Genomic DNA, 18,633 nt, shown 5'->3' with positions numbered 1-18,633 from the left:
TTGTCAAGAGCTGCAGCCAGGAACCATTGCGGCAGGGGCACACATGAACTCCGCAAAGGAATAAACTGAGTGCTCTGTACGTGTGTGTTCTTCCTGTCCTTTGTCTTTGGCTGCGCTAGCTATTCACCCCCTTAATTATGCTTGACCAACTAGCCCAACATGGAACCTTATAAAAATAAACTGATCTCATCACCACTTCCACTCCTCAACACCCTTGCAAAGTTTAGCAGGGGCAGTAGTCTTTAGCATATACCTGTGGGTTGATGCAGCAATTTTAGAGAGATGTGACACAATGGCAACAAAAACACATCAAGGTGGGTTGTACATGTCTACTACTAGCCAATGCCTATTTATAAAGCAACCAAAACCTGTGGCACTATGCCACTATGCCTACGCATTGCACACCTGGCCCCGTGAGAACAGTTTATGAGGTGTAAAGCAAAAGGACACATAGCCAAGCAAGCACATGCAGCATAGATTACTTTAGGAAAAGAACTGTGGGGTGCAAGAAAATAGTGCAGTGCGGCTAAGCCCCGATATTAGCTATAATATATGAGCAAAAATAGAAAAAGAATCTGTGCACGTGAGAACAGTTAAAATGGAAGCAAATAAAGATCAGAGCAAAACGGCAGCATGCTTTTACTACAATTTTGACCAAACACCCACAAAACTGCAACAAAAAATAAAAATAACAGGAAAGGCCGAGTATATGCTAACTGAGTTGACAACCATTTACATGAGACACCTTTGGTATTAAAAAGCATCGACACAAGGAAGGGGGGGAGGAAGGGGGAACCTCCAAACATTGCTTTTCATTGTCTTCTCACACAACCACCAACTGTGAGGCCTTATTTAATTGTTTTTATAGTATAAGGTGCCGCCACATAATCGAATGTGCTCCTCTCAGATGACTGCTGTAATAGGTAACGCCCTTTGGTGTCTTCAGACATTTACAAACTTTTACTAATCCAAAGGATGTTGACAGCACTACCATGAAACAACGCTAATTTATACTGGTGCATTTCAGCAGACTGGCACCTTGGCTTACAGAATTCTTTGCGCTCAGAGGAAAGCTCCCACTACAAAACCCTTCACTTCCCACCAAGGCTAGTTAGTGTGCCAGCTAGTACTACAGGACAGTGAGTGGCCATCCATAGCGTACGCTGTTCCTGCAGCTGGTTTCGCTCAGCCGTGGCTGCGTCGAGGGCCTCGGTGAGCTGGCGTGCCCGCTGCTCCAGCTCCTGCTGCACCATGTGCAGCTTGGCCTGGGCCTCCGCCTCGCTCTCCTGCAAGAACAGATCAAGGACCAGGCACTGGTACTTCTGTGATTCCCTCCGTTCTCCCTCCCCAGCACGGCCAAAGAGTGCGGGCAGCCAAACCAAACCAGCCAGCGGCTCGAGTACACCCACGGTACCTGCAGCTGCTGCAGCTGGCGGCCCTTCTCGTCGAGCGCCCGGGCCAGGGCCTCCCGCTCCTGCACCAGCTGGGTGGAGCGCTCCCGGCTGTTCTGGATGGTGTCCTTGCACTTGGCCATCAGCGCCTCCAGGCGCTGCACCTGCATTGCAGGAGAGGGGGCACAGGCTTGGGTGAAGGAGGAGACAGAACTGAGCAGTGCAGAAGTCGAACTTGGGTCGTTTGCGGGGAGCACGTTTTGAGTATACCTCCGGCTGCAAGAAAGTTGAACCCAGTGACGCTTTTATTTAATTTACTTAGCGAGCGATGATTTTATGTCTGTTGGGGCATTGCTTGGGCAGATGCAGCACAAGATCATAGTTAATTAAAATTGGAAAGTGTTATTTCTCGTGTTAGCCAGATGACGCGATTTCGGCTACGTGCACATGCTACGTCCAACCATACAACGCTTTGCTTTAATACCAAAAACAAGTTATAAGCTAGTGGCACTTGACTAGCATTGTTTACAAAAGTTCCATAACTGGTGTATGTTTCCTGGAAGTCACGAGTGTTTTATAGGAAGGCACTATGCTGTATGCATGTATAAGAGCTCCTCGTGCTGCTCCACCGAGCGAAGATGGCAATTTGACAGACTACACTAGCCAGAAAAAGAAACGCTTTGTCTCAAGTTCCTAAAACCAGCATGCTACTGCTGCCAGTTTACACAGTGTTGATTTCAGAGTCACAAGTCCATTTTTACACATCACTTTTTTCTTACTGCCAAATGCGCAAAAAATTACAACTGTTAAATATTGTTGTTAACATGAAGCTTCATTGCATAAAAAAATAGCATAATCATGACTTGGAAAAGTGTGAGGGGAACAACGAATCCTGCAGAACCCATTTGGTGTTACTGCTACAGTCAAGTAAGGGAGCCCTACAGCACTGGTCGCCCCTTTATGATACTCTAGCCACATCATAAAATGCAATCTTTCGCAATACCAGACCAGTCAAACAGCACATAACTGACTCGCCTTACTCAGTTTCACAGTAGTGACAAAATGAAAGTTACAGCGACAACAGTACGCAGCTGTCAAGATAGATACCTCAATGAGTAAGAAGAGATCTCTGTACACAACAGCATAGTAGGCATGGGCAATTTCATTCACCTCAAACATCGCTGGGCAGATTTTATGGCATCACCAAACTGACCCAAAGAGGCTGTTCTACCTCTCTGAAATTGCTGCCATTCTTACAATGCTGAATGAAAAGCTTGCAAAAGCTTTCAAAAGAAAAAAAAAAAAAAAAAAAAAAAGAAGGGGGCTAACTGGCTATGTCCCAATCAGCTCAGTTAATTAAAACCACACAGAGGAGTGAAATCTCATAGGCTGAGAGGGCTTCTTCTATAGTTATTTGGCTTCGTTGAAGGCTAACAGCACTCAAATTTCACGTCGGCTAAGCTTATTTTGAACGTACAGTTCGTACCACCAAACCAAATGGGACATGACTGGTAGCTCCATGAAATGACCTGTTAATCAGTTGGGAATGTTTTTTAAAATAGCTCCGTCGCAGGCGACGCTCCACCTGGACGGTGGATCGCACAAACAGCCATAAAGCGGAAGTGACATTGCGGCTGGTAGAGTGCTTGGTCCTTCGTCCAGCCTGGTGAACTCATCAAGCTATGCTGGGCATGCTTCTCCTAGGACTGCTGCGAGTGTGAAGCCCTTGCGCGCAGGTTTTCTCCGACCGGCCGGCTGCTCGCTCGCCGGCTGCAGGACCACTTCAGCCTGGCCGTAAAGACCGCACTCTTCTCAATTTCGGTATCAAAATCGTCAATTTTTTAATGGTAATTAACGCCATGCGTACACGTATTTCAGCTATCATATTTCGCAAAGTCTTTTTAGGCAGACTATACGGAAACAGGGTTTTCCAGAGGTCAAAATTTTGAGTGCAGTCGGCCCAAAATGAGAGGGGATGCTGATACATCCCTTCTCGGAGTAGCAGGAATGTCTCGATCCACAACTTCCTGTTTTGATATCGCATGACCAGCCCATTGTACGGTGTCCCCCCCCCCATCACCTTGTCCCTGTAGTGTGCCAGCTCTTCCTCCTGGCCCGCAGCCTCGTTGGGTGCCCCGGGGGTGGCGTTGTTGGCCTTGAGCAGGGCCACCTTGGTCTCGAGGGTCTCAATGAGGTGCTCCTTCTCCTCCAACTGGCAGCGCAGGTTCTCCTCCAGGTGGGCCTTGGCCTGCTGCTCCAGCTGCGCCTGCTCCCGCAGCTCCCCCATGCGGCGCAGGGCCTTGTCCTGGCTCTCGCTCAAGATGCGCTGCGGGACACACGGATGGGCCGGCCGCCACAACCGCCGTGTTAACTAGGCGCATCAAAGAAGCCTCAGCTGCTGCCCAGTAGCGGCCGAGATGTTCGCCGACACCGGAGATTCACTAGTACAACCTTGTTTGGATTACGTGGGAACGGACAAAGAGACAGCAGCTGCTCACAGCTCTGCTTTCTTTGATCCCTCGAATATCCAGACAGCGACACCACCAATGGAGTTTGCACAAAACGGTGAAGTGAGCTGGCATGCATGTTTTTGTACGCAGTAAACCAGGTATAAACGAGGCTTTGTGTGCTTACTGCGCCTTCAGCTTGGGTTTGTTCTACAGGCTGCAAAGGAACACATCCGCTGTGCACAAAGGACTACACTGCTTCCCACTGTTTGGTCATCACTGACAATGTGCAGGAACTGTGCTCACCCTGATCTTTTCCTTTTCGGCATCCAAGGATTGATATGCTTGCACCACCTGCATACGGCAGATAAAGAACACACACTTTCAAATGAGAGAAAACAGGCCCAATAAAAGCAAGCATTTGGTAGGCACATGCCAGGCTTCGGCGAATGATTAGCCTTAGGTGCTAACTGTCCTCCATTGTTTTTGTAAAATTGCATCAGCTTGTAACCATAAAATTCTTTTGTTTTTATTGGCATGTCCAGCCTCCAGCAACAAAAAGGCAGGTTGGACTAGTCAGGATATGGTTTTCAGCAGTTACCTGCAAGGCAGAACATGCATAAGCAGGACAAACTATGAAATATATTTGAGGCAATATACAAAAGGGAGCTGCTCACACAGTTTGATATCAAAGAGCTTGGTGTTGATCACTGTCTTAGAGTCTCTATTTTACTAGATTAAAAAAAAAAGTACTAGGAACAAAAGACTGCAAATTTGGGGTCACCATTGATGAAAGAGCAGTGATTTTCTTGGCACGAAATGCACTTGTCAACTGTCACTTGATAAAACTGGCTTTGATAGGACCAGCCCACATGCGAGCATTCCTACCAGGGCTGGTTAACAGGACCAGACTGTTCTTGTGTCAGTGTCTCAATTTGCTGCTGACTGCTTGGGCCTCCCCAATGTGTTATTAGGCGCGTGAACCATGCACACTTTCCCTGTCTGTCTGCCCTGTACCTTTAAAAATTTTCTTAAAACGAAAGACAAAGACGACAAACAGAGTGTTGAACGCAAGTGCAACCAACCTGGCCTTGAATGTCCGGCCAGTGGCAAGCTCACCTCCGAGTACTTGTTGCGGTACTTGCGCACACGTGCCCGCGCAGTCTGGAAGGCATTCCAGAGCTGCTCCTTGGAGATCAGTTCCAGGTTGTGCTCTTCCGCCTCGCTCTCCGTGTCGGACGGAGCCACCAGGGCGGGGCTGTTCTCTGGCGGTCGGTAGAGAGGCAGGGAGTCTGCACTGCTGGGTCCATTGCCCTGCGGTGCAGGGAAGCCCGTCGTTAAGAACCAACAACAGCTTGCCAATGCGCACTAGGCAAAGTGGTTTACCACTTGCAAACACCTCCTTGAAGTGTGAGAAATAAGTGCGGGCACCTTAGTGCTGAGAATACAAATAAGTAAGACCTTGCTAATATGAAGTCTGCTGGACCAGAAAAAGCACTTGAATTATGCAAGTTTTCATTACCTATCCAGAAAGGCTAATGGGGTTATGGAACCGGTCAAATTCTACAAGTAATCTGAGATTCTGCATTAAAAGATTTCATGCTATCAGGCTGTACTGCATGCGCAAGTTACCAGTCTACCATGTTTGTTCTTGCTTTGTAAAAGGTCTTGCTCCCTTTTTTTAGTCAATTATACTGCTCATCCAGTGGATACTGAATGTATATACAGCAAAGCAATGGCAGCAAGCCAGGAGTCAGTGTGACATGTGACCTGTAAGTTGTCTACAACAGAAGCTTGTTGCGGAATTGATCTGATCAGGATCAGGAGGGTGTCTACTAAGTTACTTCTGACACGCAGGCATCAAATCCCTTCAGTTTTAGTGCAAATAAAGCTTTAAAAAGAAGACGTGCTGCAAAGCTTCCCCCTTGCGAGCCATAGCTTCAGCTTTGTTGTAACCAAAGACAGAGTGAACCTAAAAAGCGTGGCTGGGTGGTGAATGAAGAGCCTCACCTCCTCTGGTAGCTGGTCATCTTCAGTGATGCTGAAGGATCCGTCAACACTTCCTTCTCCAGGACCACCCTGCAAGCCACCACACAAGTGAAATCAAAATGTGGTCAGGTAGGATGGGCCAAGCAAAGGTTGCATCGCATAAGGTAGCAGGTGTGACATGAGCCACATTTCGAGGCCTTCACTCATCTTATGAAGCATTTTAACATCTTCCACGGCACTAAGAAAAATTGTGAAAAATGTTTGACACACCCTGATAACACTCACCATTGCAACCTGCACATGCTAATATCGCAAAATACATCATTTACCCAAAATTTTGGGGGTATGAAGCGGCGAAGCTACAACTGGGCTTTGTGGTGCGCCATAGAGCTCTGGATTAACTTTTGACCCTCTGGGGTTCTTTAACGTGCGCTGAAATCTCGGCACGTGGGCATTTTTGCTTTCGCCTTCATCTGAAAAGTGGCCACCACGGCCGTGAATCGAACTCGCATCCTTGAGCTCAGAAGCACAGCAGCTCAGACACTGAGCCACTGTGGCTGGTATTTACCCCGGATGATAGAATTCAAAACGAAGAATGCAGTGAAACCTATGCGATCTTCTAATTCCGTGAAAGACGAAGGGGCAAGCTTCAGGAAGAGATTGATGAGGAGTGTGACAACGAGTTTGATGAGAGTAATGAGTAGGGCAACGAGGGCTGTGAGAAAGGGGTTCCAGTTTGAGGCTGCCTTTCGTCATCATAACCACCCAGTCCATAAAACACGCCGTACACTGTCAAGGGGGAAGAGGAACTAAGAAAAAAGAGCACTTCTGCATCGTCCTCGACAACTGCACCATCCTATCTCACACCTTCTTTAACCTTTTCAGAATGAATAAAAATGAAATTAAATCAAATCAAGGTTCAGTTCAACATTTCTTGCAATGCTATGGTCTCCCTGGCGAAAGACCTTAAAGCCTGTTCCACAAGGTTAAAATTTACCTGAGAAATCACTGCTGTGGTGCTGCTCATTTATTTTTTTCGCTGTGGCAACAGATCATTTTGCCGCACAAACGGTGCAGCAGCAGCGAATTTGCGAGTAAATTCACACCATGTAGAACAGACAGCTTGACAGTTCTGTTGGCGTTTTGATTACGGTGGTGTTTGAAGATGTGGAACAAGTATCACTGCCATGCAGACGGGAATACAAAAACTACGGGAATACAAAAATACGGGAATACAGAACAAAAACTATTAGAGACTAGGATTTTCGGACTGACAAAACTTCTAAGGCTTTTACCCTAATGAGTGACAAGGTTGCCACTTGGCACAATTGCAATGTGCTTTTTACCTCATTTGTCTTATGCACTGCCTGTTTCAAAATCCTAAGTCACTTGTCAAAACCTGTGTACAGGATGGCACGTTGCCATAGGCTGGCAGCACCTGTTGTGATGGCTGGATCGGCAGCCAAGGCGCTGCACTATTGGGCACGATGTGGTGTGTCTGATTTTCTTACTGTGGTGGCTGAGAAACTATGGGGATGAGGAACTAAAACGGCCATGCATTCTCAGATTTTGACACACATTAAAGATTCCCAGGTGGTCAATAATGGTCCACAGCCTTTTACTACAAGCATGACTCAAAATCCCAGGTGTCACTTAAATGCGAAAATTGTCAATCTGAAAGGTTGTCAGAGTTGAACGTCCATGCTACTTATTTCTTTTCAATTGTGTACCAGGAATGTTACAAATAATATTTGAAGCATTTAAGGTATTTTTAACAAAAATTTTTATAAATGAAAACGAAAAGAAAGTTATTCTGTATCATTAGCCTGAAGGCCCGTTCCCACTTGTGACTTGAGTGACAAAAGCGACACGATTTCTGTCGCTCTAGTCACCCAGCATCGCTCTTGTCGCGTCTCTCACGTCACACTTGTCGTTTGGTCTCAAGCGATTTCTGCCGCCGCGATAAGAGCGACGAATTGTGTCGCTTTTGTCGCTCAGTTGCAAGTGTGAACGGGCCTTGAAGGTGACAAATCTCATACCTTGGCGCTTTCTTTTCCTGGTATACCGTCTGGATTTTCCCGCTTGGGCTGAGATTATTTATTCCTTGGTTGATTATAGCGCTTAACGCGCCAACGCAACGCAGGCAATGAGGCACACTGTAGTGGAGGGCTCCGAGTTAATTTTGACCACCTGGGGATCTTTAACGTGCGCCAAAATTTCGAACACACAGGCGTTATTGCTTTTCGCCTCCATCAGAAAAGCGGCCACCGCGGCCGGGAATCAAACCCGCGACCTCGTGCTCAGCAGCGCAACGCCTTAGCCACTAAGCCACCGCAGCGGGTTGAGATTATTCCTAATCTACATCAGCATGTCCCGCATCAGTTGGTGCCTTTTCTTGCAATGTGCAGACAGTAGAACTATCATAGCTCACTTGACTACACCACCTTACAGTGGTAATAAGTGTACATTACCGACACACAGCCTTGGGCCCCAGCAAGTCATTGTGCACAAAATGCATCAAAATTCGCTCTTAGTCACTCTTCCTCAAGAAGTCACATACACTCCATATTTACAAAGTCAATGGTTCTCAGTTGACTTCCACAAAATTCACATCCCCATCCTGGACCTCATGCTGTCACATAACCTCAATTTTTCAGTCCACATGGCTGGCGCCGTCACCATGGTTCGCGAAACCGTTAGCTTCATGTCTTGCATCACAAAACCATGCAGGCCTGCGGCACTAGGAACACTGTACACTACTGTAGTGCTCCCTATTCTGTAATAATGTTGTGAAATTTGTGCCGCCCTCCATCAACATCATCTCACTGACTGCCTTTAGGGCATGCAACACCATGTGTCCTCGACTATCCATTCTCATGCCCGTAGCAAGTTAACCTTGCCACACCTAAGTTACTCATTTTGCTGGGGGCCTCTAGACAAATGGTGAATGACATTCAGGGCCTGTATGCTGGGAAAACTTTTTGACAGTTTCTTTCACAATACCACGGCAGTGTGTGTCAGCATGAGGTAGGAATAGCCTGAGCTGCTTCATGGGAGAACTGCCTGGAGTGTCCTTACTTTCTGTATCTATTAGGAACTTCTTGTTCCTTTGAGCTCCTCTAAGGGGACCTCTGCCTGGCTCAATCAGCAACTTTCCAGGTGGTTTGCTCACTGTGTATCTCAAAGCCATACAAAACAGTGGTGCACCCAATAGTCCCAGTAGTCCTTTGGTTTTCACACCCCTTCATGCCACCATAACGATCCTTTTGCCCAACCCCACTTTTCCCTTCCTTCCTCACCCCCACCATGTAGTTGCTGGACTGCACCGACCTCCTCCCCTCTGCACCCTCCCCCCTCAACCCGTTCACCTCAATCCCAACCCACTGTCACCAACATGTTATGTCCCTTACACAGTGGTTCACTAGCACGCACACTTGTTTGAGACTTTTTGCTCCACGACTAGCCTGGCACACCACTGTGCATGCCCACAGCTTCTGGTGCAATAAAACTGCAATGACAATTTACTTTCCCTTCTTTAGATGGAGTAACAATGCGGTGGCACGAAAGGTATTGTAATTGACCAAAACGAGTTTGATGGCATTTTACAGCGACCACATTGAAAAAATATGCTAATAAGCTTGCGTTTACCGAATTGCGAACAAAAGGAAGAACAGAGCAAACTAGCTAACATGATATCCCCTTTCCCTCTGTGCTGCCAAAGAAGATTGCTATTTAGACCACAGTATGATTGACCACCAAAGTCCCGAAGTGACTGGTTGACTGACACCTCACGGTCGCAGAGTTCGTCTATGTATTGTACTTGTAGTTGACAGGAACTCCATGTAATTCACACGGCACAAGATTACGAAACGCCAACGAGTTGACACAGATTGTGCATTCTTCTCGCATCCCCGACTTTAATATCTCCTTTCAAAAGCCTGCTTTAGGATGTAAAGCTGTCAAGCTATCCGATAACGAGTGGGTCCCCTCCTCACGGACCCAGAAAACGTCCCAGACGGATGTGATGACACACTGGGATTGCGCAATTTCACTGCGAAAAGACGGGGCAGGTTGCTGCAGTGAGAGCTAACGCAGAAGTTTCGGTTGAGGTCTTGTAATTACGACTGTGGTGCACCTGAGCAGACCGTGTGCAGCACGCACGACTAACAACGATAACGCTGCCGTATTTGACCGTTACAATGTCAATGCTTATCTCCCAGCCAGTGGCTTACAAGGCACGATTGTGGCTGCTTTTGCCCTGCCACTCTACCGCCGGGGTAGATACGCGATCGTCAGATGATGTCATCATTTTCTGCGATGTCCACGCGGCTACCTGAGCCCGCGGCACCTCCCCGCGTGTCCGTTTCTCACAGGTGTAAAGACGAAACTCTGATCGCTTCCTGCTTTTTTTTTCTTCCCCAGAAGCCATGACAACGATGCAGCACGAACAGCACCGAAACCTTCGCGTAAACAAACTGACCTGGCCAGGAAACTGCGGAAATCGGATGGGGGACTGTTTCACTTCTTCCACAATTTTCTCCTTCAGGCGTTTAAACATCTCCGGTGGGCACTCCTGTCAGGCATCCACGGCACAATACATCGTAGACCTCCCCGCAGTAACTCACTTGACCGCTTCGCACAAGCACACACACACGTTCACACCGCGGTCACCACCACCGTAGCCTCCATACGCCAGCTGCCGTTAGCATGCCTGGCACGGATTGCACACGCGCACACCCACACTGTGATATACAAAATCGATTTGATTTTCACGCGTAATTTGATCGTGTTAAGCTAAATACGAATAAATATGACCGAATCTGACATTCGATACGAAAATCGTAGCAATTAGCTCAAGCACTTCCGGTCTATCTTGCGCTGTATTTGGAGACGTCCGGGAAATCATGGCGCTTGCGCGGTTGTGATCTTCGTCAAGGATCCTTCAGGATTCTTCACCACGTGTGGACTTCGCACTGTTGTGGCCTCTAATGTGCTAACGCGTGAAATTTCTGTGCCGTAAGATGCTACCGTCCATATCGAGGCCCACGGGCCACTAGACGAAGTGTCTCGTAGGTGTTCTTCGGATAGTTCGCATCTCGGTTTTCGTCGCCCCCGCATTCGTGACCGACCGCTGCCCAAGCCAGAGTCCTCCAAGCGTGTCAAGGTGCCGAATCCCCTCGTGGCGCCGATGAGGACATGTGTTTTGACGTCCGTGTGCCGGTGCCGTACCTGTACTGACAGGTCAGCGCAAGGAGGACGAGGTAGCGTCAAGGTGTGGCTTCGTGACAGCCGCGGTGCGATACTGTCGTCGTGAGTATTCCTCGGTTCCTCTCCCCAGTATGCGTCAAGAGATCGTCTGCGAAATGCCGTGCCAGCTTCAGTAATTTTGTACGCATCCGGAACCACAATTTGCGATCACGCTCTGTGTTCGCTGGTGGTACGCCCGCATTTTCCGCTCCCAGAGAGGGGCCCTACGAAAGTGATGACAGTGATAAGACGATTGCCAACGTCCCACCGGTTGCTGTCTTGAGTGCTCGATTGATCACGGTTAGCTTTCTCGCGGAATTTTCTTTGTGGTGTAGCAAAAGGCGACACGCCTTTGGTTTATCTTCGGTCTATTCTAGCACCGTAGCTGTTTCGTGTTGACTTGGTGCGAGCATCATAGGCAGGTGATCAAATCGCACTATAATTAAGGTTATCGCGGGACGTGCTAGCCGCTGTGGGTGAGGTTAGGTAACCTTGGTGTTAGCATAATATACTTCAATCAAGTGCACGTCGCAACTCCTTCAATCGTATTGTGACAACGCACGCTATATTGCGGCCGCCGTTGCAGGAAGCCCCTTGCTAGCCTTGTGTTATCAATGTTATTGAAACACACAGCACGCAGTCCGAGAGGCCAAAGGGCGTCGCGTGGGTGAGGTTAGGTAACCTTGGTGTTAGCATAATATACTTCAATCAAGTGCACGTCGCAACGCCTTCAATCGTATTGTGACAACGCACGCTATATTGCGGCCGCCGTTGCAGGAAGCCCCTTGCTAGCCTTGTGTTATCAATGTTATTGAAACACACAGCACGCAGTCCGAGAGGCCAAAGGGCGTCGCGTAGATCGTCGAAGGTTACCTGTCGTTCAAGAACACGAGACAGATCTTTGAGGTTTGAGGTAGGAGGTTTGAGAACGTGCAGTTTAACTAGAACATAGCAAAGACTTTGGCACTGTATTTGATTACCTTTTATCGTTGCGTAGACGCATGACAGTACACGAATGTTGTCAGCACCTGCATTCGAGTAGAGCTTCCGGGAAACCTGTATAGCTAGTTTTAAGGAATATTTCATATGTAATTCAGATCTCTTAATATAAGTCAGTCTCATTAAAGTTAGTATTTTCAAAATAGTATGGCTCAAAATTTTTGAAAATTTTTAAGGGTTATAGACTGCAAAGCAGCATTGATGTGTTGCATCGACAAACGATACTAGATTTGTAATTTTATATGGCCATATTTTGTTCTTGTGGTTGTTTACCACAATTTAAGTGGCACCACTGCCTAATGGGTGATAACTTGAATGGACGTTGCTGTTCTTGAAAAGAGATATGACAGGATTTTCTTTTATAGCGAGAAGTTGTAGTACTCCGATCTGACCTAGAATCATGTATAAGGCGGCTTTTAAAATATTGAGTCAGAGTGTTGTATGAGACGTACATAGCTTTCTCTTTTTAGTTGATGCGGTGGCTTAACATTTATGCTTTTGTAATTATAGGCGTGTGCAGCAGCAAAAGTGTAATTTCTTGAGTTTGATCATGAATAGTAAAATCAAGCTGTTGCAAGCAGTGGTTTCAAAAGCTTCAGCTCTGAGGATCTATTTTGCAATTTACAAATACTACTGCACATTGTTTCCATATGGATAAAAATCTACAGGAGACCAACTACTCTGGAAGTAGTAGTAGCATACGAAAATGAAGTATTTACTGACGCTTTTGGTACTGATCTGTGGAAGCACGAAAAGTGGGTAATATTGAATACCACTTTGTCACATGTATACAAAAATACTTCTTGCCTCTACCTGCAGCAGGATAAATCTCTTTACACTATGCCTACATCTATGGCCTTACATAGTTTTACCATCTTCATTGCATCCTTTAAAGGGACACTAAAGTGTAAAGGCAAGTTGACCTATATTGGTAGATTTGAGGGTCGTAAATACAAATATACCGCATGCAGCAAGCAGTGCCAAGAAAGGCCAAAACCATGAAAACGTATCGCCGCCCCATACATATTCATGCATTACGTTTTGTGATAACACAAATCGGGAAGAATGAGGCACGGGATTTGTGGAGCTTGCCAAAACGTTTTTCCGAAACAAACGCTGGAGCAGCAGGGTCGTGCCGCAGTCAAAAGAGGTATGCATGCGGGTGAACGCAAGATCCTGTCTTGCCTCCTTACCACTAGCACATATATGTTGTGACAGGCCTTCGGAAGTTTTGAGACACAAGTTACGGAAGTAATTTTGTGATAAAAAAAGCTATGGCCAGCCTCCTATTGTGCGGGTATGCGCCACCGGGCTTAAAATGCTAACGGAGAGGCCTTATCAAAGAAGAGAAGAACGAGAACATTTGGAAATTGGCTGGATAAGCTTAGTGCGGTCGAGCTGCTGCTGTACCCGTTGCCGACATTGGATTTTCGTTCGTAAATACACCTTTTAATGACTCATACCCGTGTTATCGCGCGTCAGTATGCGACAGCCAGTGGCAGAATCAGAGATTGTTCGTGCACTCGGCTTCAAACGAGATGGCGGAGAACTTTGTTGGTTATACGTGCACGTATTTTCTATGCCTGCTCTGAAGTGGCCACGCCTCCTTGGGAAGCTTGCCAGTCTCCAAACTCCAGCTATAGAGGCCAGGGCTTGATGACCAATTCTGTCGAGGCACTGCCATACAAACAATCCCTCCCTGATTGGCTGATGGGACAAAACTTGGAAAAGCTTTTAGTCCTGTACTCCTCCTTTCCAAAGAAAATAAAGTTGATTGATTGATTGTAGATAGAACCTTTTTTTATTCAAAAGACATAGTGCTTTACAGTTCCCTCAGCTCTTGTCTAGCAACAAACAATGCTGTATTCACTAAGAAATTTTAATTACAACGAACGTTTCAATTTTACCACTGCTTCGCTTGCTTCATTGATGTGTTACAGGAAGGTACCTGAACCGGATTGTTAGTGTATTGATTCCATGTGGCATGCCAACACTGCAATCCAACAGGAATCGGTACTGAAGCTGACAGGAGGTTGTGCCACAATGTGCAAGTGCCACCTTATCTGCCTGCAAATAGTGTGGGGTGTCGTCAGACTGCCTAGCTAGCTTTTTTGCAGGACTAGCATTACGGGATGTGCAAACAAAAAGTTGTAGTGTTTTGGTTATAGCCTGGTGAGCTGGAGAAATCACCAAGTGAAGGCTTGAGTATAAGCATCAGAAAACTGAAAAAGAAAATCTTCTCATCTAAGTCGTGTCTCTTGCATGCAGGGTAGCACGGATGTAAGTGTCGGCCAAACAAGATGGCGACGGGTGGTCGGCGCAGACTGCCGACCAAGCTGTACAGCACAGCTGATGACCTTGACCAGGTCGCCCGCGAGGTATGTGACCATATCTTTTGACCTCATCGATGAGTCCTGTCCAGCTACAATACTAGTAGCATAACGAGAAGCAACGGACCCGGAATGAATTACTTAAGAACTGCTAGGCTCTAGGGTGCCTGGCTTCCTTGCGGACAGATATGGAAGAAGCTGGCAAGCATTCACTGCTTGCTATTTCCATTATTTGTTTGTGTTTGTGTGTGTGTCTTTATAGTATATATTGCTACGTAAATACATTGCACCCTTGTCGCCGAAATGGGAAAAGCCAACTTAGCGTGTTGCGATTGCCTCCAAGTGGCTCTCTCTGTTTGAAAAGCGAGCGGCTCAGCCGACTTGGCTGTGGGGCTCTCTTTCCTTCTCGCTCTTCTACGCACCACTCTGCCTGTTAAAGAAGCGTCTTTCAGCCTGGGAGCTGCATTTTATCATGACAGTTTGGAGGAGAGTGCTGTGTAGCTGCCCATGCGCTTTGATCTGAAAGGCTTCTTCACTACTAGTTTGGACCCCGTCAACACTACATCCGTTCGCAAAAATAGCCACTGGCTGAGAGGCCTTCAGCCTGAGTTAGGTCTTGCAACACTTCAAAGGCCGTGATGTCTTCAACAGCGAGCAAGGCAAGCCAGCGAACCGGATATGCCCTGCTGTTGGTTTTTCATGCCCCGTGCACCATGAAATCATTTCGTGACAACAGGAATGAAGACGCAGAAGATTGGGTGTACAGCTTCAACTAGTGCTGTGGTATTCAACAAGTGGAACAACAGGTGGAAGCTCAGGAATGTGTATTTGGCTCTCAAGGATGCTGCAAGGACTTGGTTCGAAAACCATAAATCTTCAATGACCACCTGGCCACAATTTTGGTGGAATCTGCTCTCCACTAACAGCGGTAGTGAAAGGAAGGAAATGGTGGAATTCGCTGCCCAGATGAGAGTACAGAAACCAAATAAGACAGTTGCCGTGTTCATTTAGGACATGTGCAGACTACTGAGGTGAGCCGATCCAGACATGCTTGATGAAAAGATGTGTGATTTAATGCACTGCGTAGAAGAGCAGCTGTCTGTCAGACCGGTGCAGGATCCTCTGGACAGCAGAGCCGACTATGGCTGGATCCGGTGCCATGATTACAGTGGTAAGGCGAGTAAGATGAACGAAGCGCTGATAGATGATGTCATCCAAGGTGCCTATAAATGTTTGTCTCATCATATCGTTTTTGTCCTCTAGAGAAGCCAGTAGCGAGCCTTCAGCGTGAGCAACGTCTTCCAATGCCACGCCATGTGTCTGTTGCTATGTGTTCATTACGGCATGCGCATAGTCGCATGTCCATTACCACGTGTTCTTAACGGCACATGGTGCATGTGCCGCCAAGCACAGACCTGATAAACAGTGTGCTTTCACCAGTTCAAAATTTCCAGTGATTGAGCCCAGGCTCCTCAGCTTCTTAAGTGGTTGAACAACCACTTCGCCATGAATGAGTCTTATCAAATGTTGAGATATAATTGTGGGCTTTTCTTCATGCTTTGCGGCCTGTACTAAGGTCCAGAAGGTGGGGGAAAATTCATAACGGCTTGTGGAAATCACTGCAGCTGGGAACAGCAATACCAAAAATATGTGCTGCTGCTGCTGCTGCAGACTTATGCCTACACACACGACGCATGTACCCATGGGCGATTGAACAAAAATTGCAAAGCAGACGACCCTCCAGATGGAGGGTCTTTTGCCCCATGCAAATTACCTATATGTAAGCCCCGTATTACCTATGTGTAAGCACAGGGCACTTTCCACGCTGGAGGTTTATGTCTAGTTTTAAGTAAAACCTTTAAGACGTGGCGTATCAAATATTGTCCTTAGAGAACCCTCATAAGTGCATATCTGTACGTTATCAGCTGCTACTGTAGGTTGTATTATGTTGGTTGATCGAGTCTGAATTTTTTTATGATGCCAGTTAAGTTAGGAACAAGGAACGTGTTTTAGTGGCTAAATAAGGAACCTCATCTGCAAAATACTAGTTATGCAGTTTGCCTGTGCTGCTGTGCTTAGGCGTCCGACAAAATGTGGGAATATACTAGTTTGAAAAGATGTACTGTTTACATTTTTTGAGTCTACAATCATCATCCTGAGGTGGCAGTTGCAATTGCAGTTGCGGTAACTGCAAAAAATGTCTTTAAATCCACTATTTTTGTGACCAGTTCTTGCTGTTTCTTTGAGTGGCTACTGTGTTAAACTTTCGATGGTGCCCCTTTTCCTGAGGCACTAAGTGGTCATTATCAAAAAAATTCACCCCACCTCCCCGAAAGGAATCGTGAGGAAATGTGAATGCACCGGGATCGGCCCGGCGCCGCTGCCGCTTGGTCTCGGCCTCGCGCCTCTTCACCTGAGGATCGACCGAGCGAACGGGAGAGTGGGGCGAGCGTCGAGAGGAGAAGCACCGAAGCACCGCGCCTACCCTCGCCTACACTCTCCCACACACGCGGGAGCTCCGGCAAGCTCCCGCGATGCGAGCGCCCTCACACGCCCGAGCGCGCTCCTCCTCTCCACTCACTCGCCGCTGATCCGCCCGCACCACCTGCTCCGGTTGCTAGGGGAGAGGAGGAGCGCGCGCGCTCGCAGCTGTTGCTATGGGAAAGGGGGTGAGAGCGGAGAGATAACACCTGCGGGCGCGTGGACGCCGCACGGTGCCTGACATGGCTCGACTTAAGCCCATTCTACATGGAGCGAATTTCGCCTGCGAATCCGCTGGAACGAACATTCGCACTTGCAAAGTTCGCAATGCCTGGAATTGTTGTCTACATGGGGCCTGCGAACGCCGCGATTTTCGCATTTCAGATGCACCTTGTTTGCAGACTGAATTAAGTTTGCCACCAGCAAAGGTTGTTGTGATTTTATCAAGGGTGGTTTTATTTTACTTTCTTGGCAAGTTGTTTGTGCCTGGTTTGCGGTAAATATAAGTTTATTTGCGGTTTTATATAAGAATCGCCAATTCTTTATCAATATACGCACACACAGCAGAGAAGACAAACGTTTTGGTGTGCCCGCGCTTTTGTCGCGCTCATACAAGCAACGCCATCTGGTTTCCAAGCGTGCAAGTGGTGCCGAGCTGTGCTCCTCTCTATGCCGCACACGCCGCACGAGCGGCGTTTGCTCAACCGCTTCAAATGTTTGGCACTTTGCCGCACCTACGAAAAAAGGTGGTTTTGCCGCACGAGCGAATTCGCAGGCGAAATCGCTCCATGTAGTACGGGCCTAAGAAATGCATTCGCATTTAAAAATCTTGTCTCGTCAACAAATGCCTGGTTTCGAGCTGGCTTCTTATTGGGCTACTTTGGTGTACTCTAGTCATGTGGTAACCAACTGAAATGTAAAACTAATTTAGTAAACTAATGTATGGGATAATAAATTAATACAAAAGTAACTGTAGAAACATACAAGGCCCATCGATTCAGCGACAGCCTATAAAGGAGCTCTACACTGATGACTATCAATGCCGCCAATCCCACCACAGCACGAACCAGATGTGCTTGTTCTGGCAAATGGAGGTGAAAGAAGAGGAAACTCGTTTTGTGTGTGTCGCTCGATACTGGCATCGCCATTAGTGCTGTGATTTAAGCCTAGTTCTGGCATTAAACTAATTCCTTACGAGTAGCAAACCTCTACATTACGCTACAATACGACTACCAGTAAAGGTAAAAGTGGTCGGAAATACGCATCTAGAAGGGGCAGAGAAGTAACCCTTTAATTGCAGGCAGTAATTTGAGAAGTAGCAGGATACTAGCCCCGATATTTAGTGTCTTATTTTGAGCATTAATTTCAGTATTGCTCCATCTACAAGTCATTTCCGTTTTTTTATATGTGTATAAAATTGGCACTTATTTTGTTCGCTCACACATACACGAGTATTAATGCCAGATGTTGCAAAATTATTGGGCACTGCAATTTTGCACAGTGCAGTGGAAATTTAAGTTTTACAATCTGCCAGCTTGTGCCGAGCCACTTCATCCCTGTAACGCGCAATTTTGCTCATGGCAAACAGCTCCTGTTTTTTCTTGCAGGCAAAAAAAAACGTTTAAAAATCAACAAAGTAACTCAGCATTTGCAAGGTTGTCGTTTTTTACAGCCATTCATTTTCGAGGAAAGATGTAAGCACAACACTAGCTATCAGCCCGAGCACACGCTGTTTAAAAGAGCCATGCA

The 18,633-nt window shown here is 47.0% G+C and overlaps 2 protein-coding genes across 2 annotated transcripts in view; one reads left to right on the top strand and one right to left on the bottom strand.

The window, feature by feature from the left end:
- The window catches only part of LOC144170241 (uncharacterized), a 31,893-nt gene extending 21,369 nt beyond the window's left edge, over window positions 1–10,524 (bottom strand). The window contains exons 1-7 of the mRNA XM_077699898.1: window positions 10,308–10,524; window positions 5,849–5,917; window positions 4,958–5,152; window positions 4,145–4,192; window positions 3,472–3,717; window positions 1,415–1,555; window positions 1,163–1,286 (exon numbers count right to left, since the gene is read on the bottom strand). Of these exons, the coding sequence (XP_077556024.1) occupies window positions 1,163–1,286; window positions 1,415–1,555; window positions 3,472–3,717; window positions 4,145–4,192; window positions 4,958–5,152; window positions 5,849–5,917; window positions 10,308–10,385 (901 nt within the window). The 5' untranslated portion in view covers window positions 10,386–10,524. The remainder of the gene's footprint in view (window positions 1–1,162; window positions 1,287–1,414; window positions 1,556–3,471; window positions 3,718–4,144; window positions 4,193–4,957; window positions 5,153–5,848; window positions 5,918–10,307) is intronic.
- A 170-nt stretch (window positions 10,525–10,694) lies between these two features.
- LOC144170243 (leucine-rich repeat flightless-interacting protein 2) overlaps window positions 10,695–18,633 on the top strand; it is a 49,978-nt gene continuing 42,039 nt past the window's right edge. Inside the window, exons 1-2 of the mRNA XM_077699903.1 lie at window positions 10,695–11,137; window positions 14,342–14,451. Coding sequence (XP_077556029.1) covers window positions 14,374–14,451 — 78 coding nt within the window. The 5' untranslated portion in view covers window positions 10,695–11,137; window positions 14,342–14,373. The remainder of the gene's footprint in view (window positions 11,138–14,341; window positions 14,452–18,633) is intronic.

This window comes from Haemaphysalis longicornis, unplaced genomic scaffold (assembly GCF_048455015.1).
Source record: "Haemaphysalis longicornis isolate Haplotype H1 unplaced genomic scaffold, Haemaphysalis longicornis Haplotype H1 scaffold_2, whole genome shotgun sequence".
Classification (NCBI taxonomy): Eukaryota; Metazoa; Arthropoda; class Arachnida; order Ixodida; family Ixodidae; genus Haemaphysalis; species Haemaphysalis longicornis.
The sequence above is the reverse complement of the archived record's forward strand: the minus strand, read 5'-3'. Positions and strand labels throughout refer to the sequence as shown.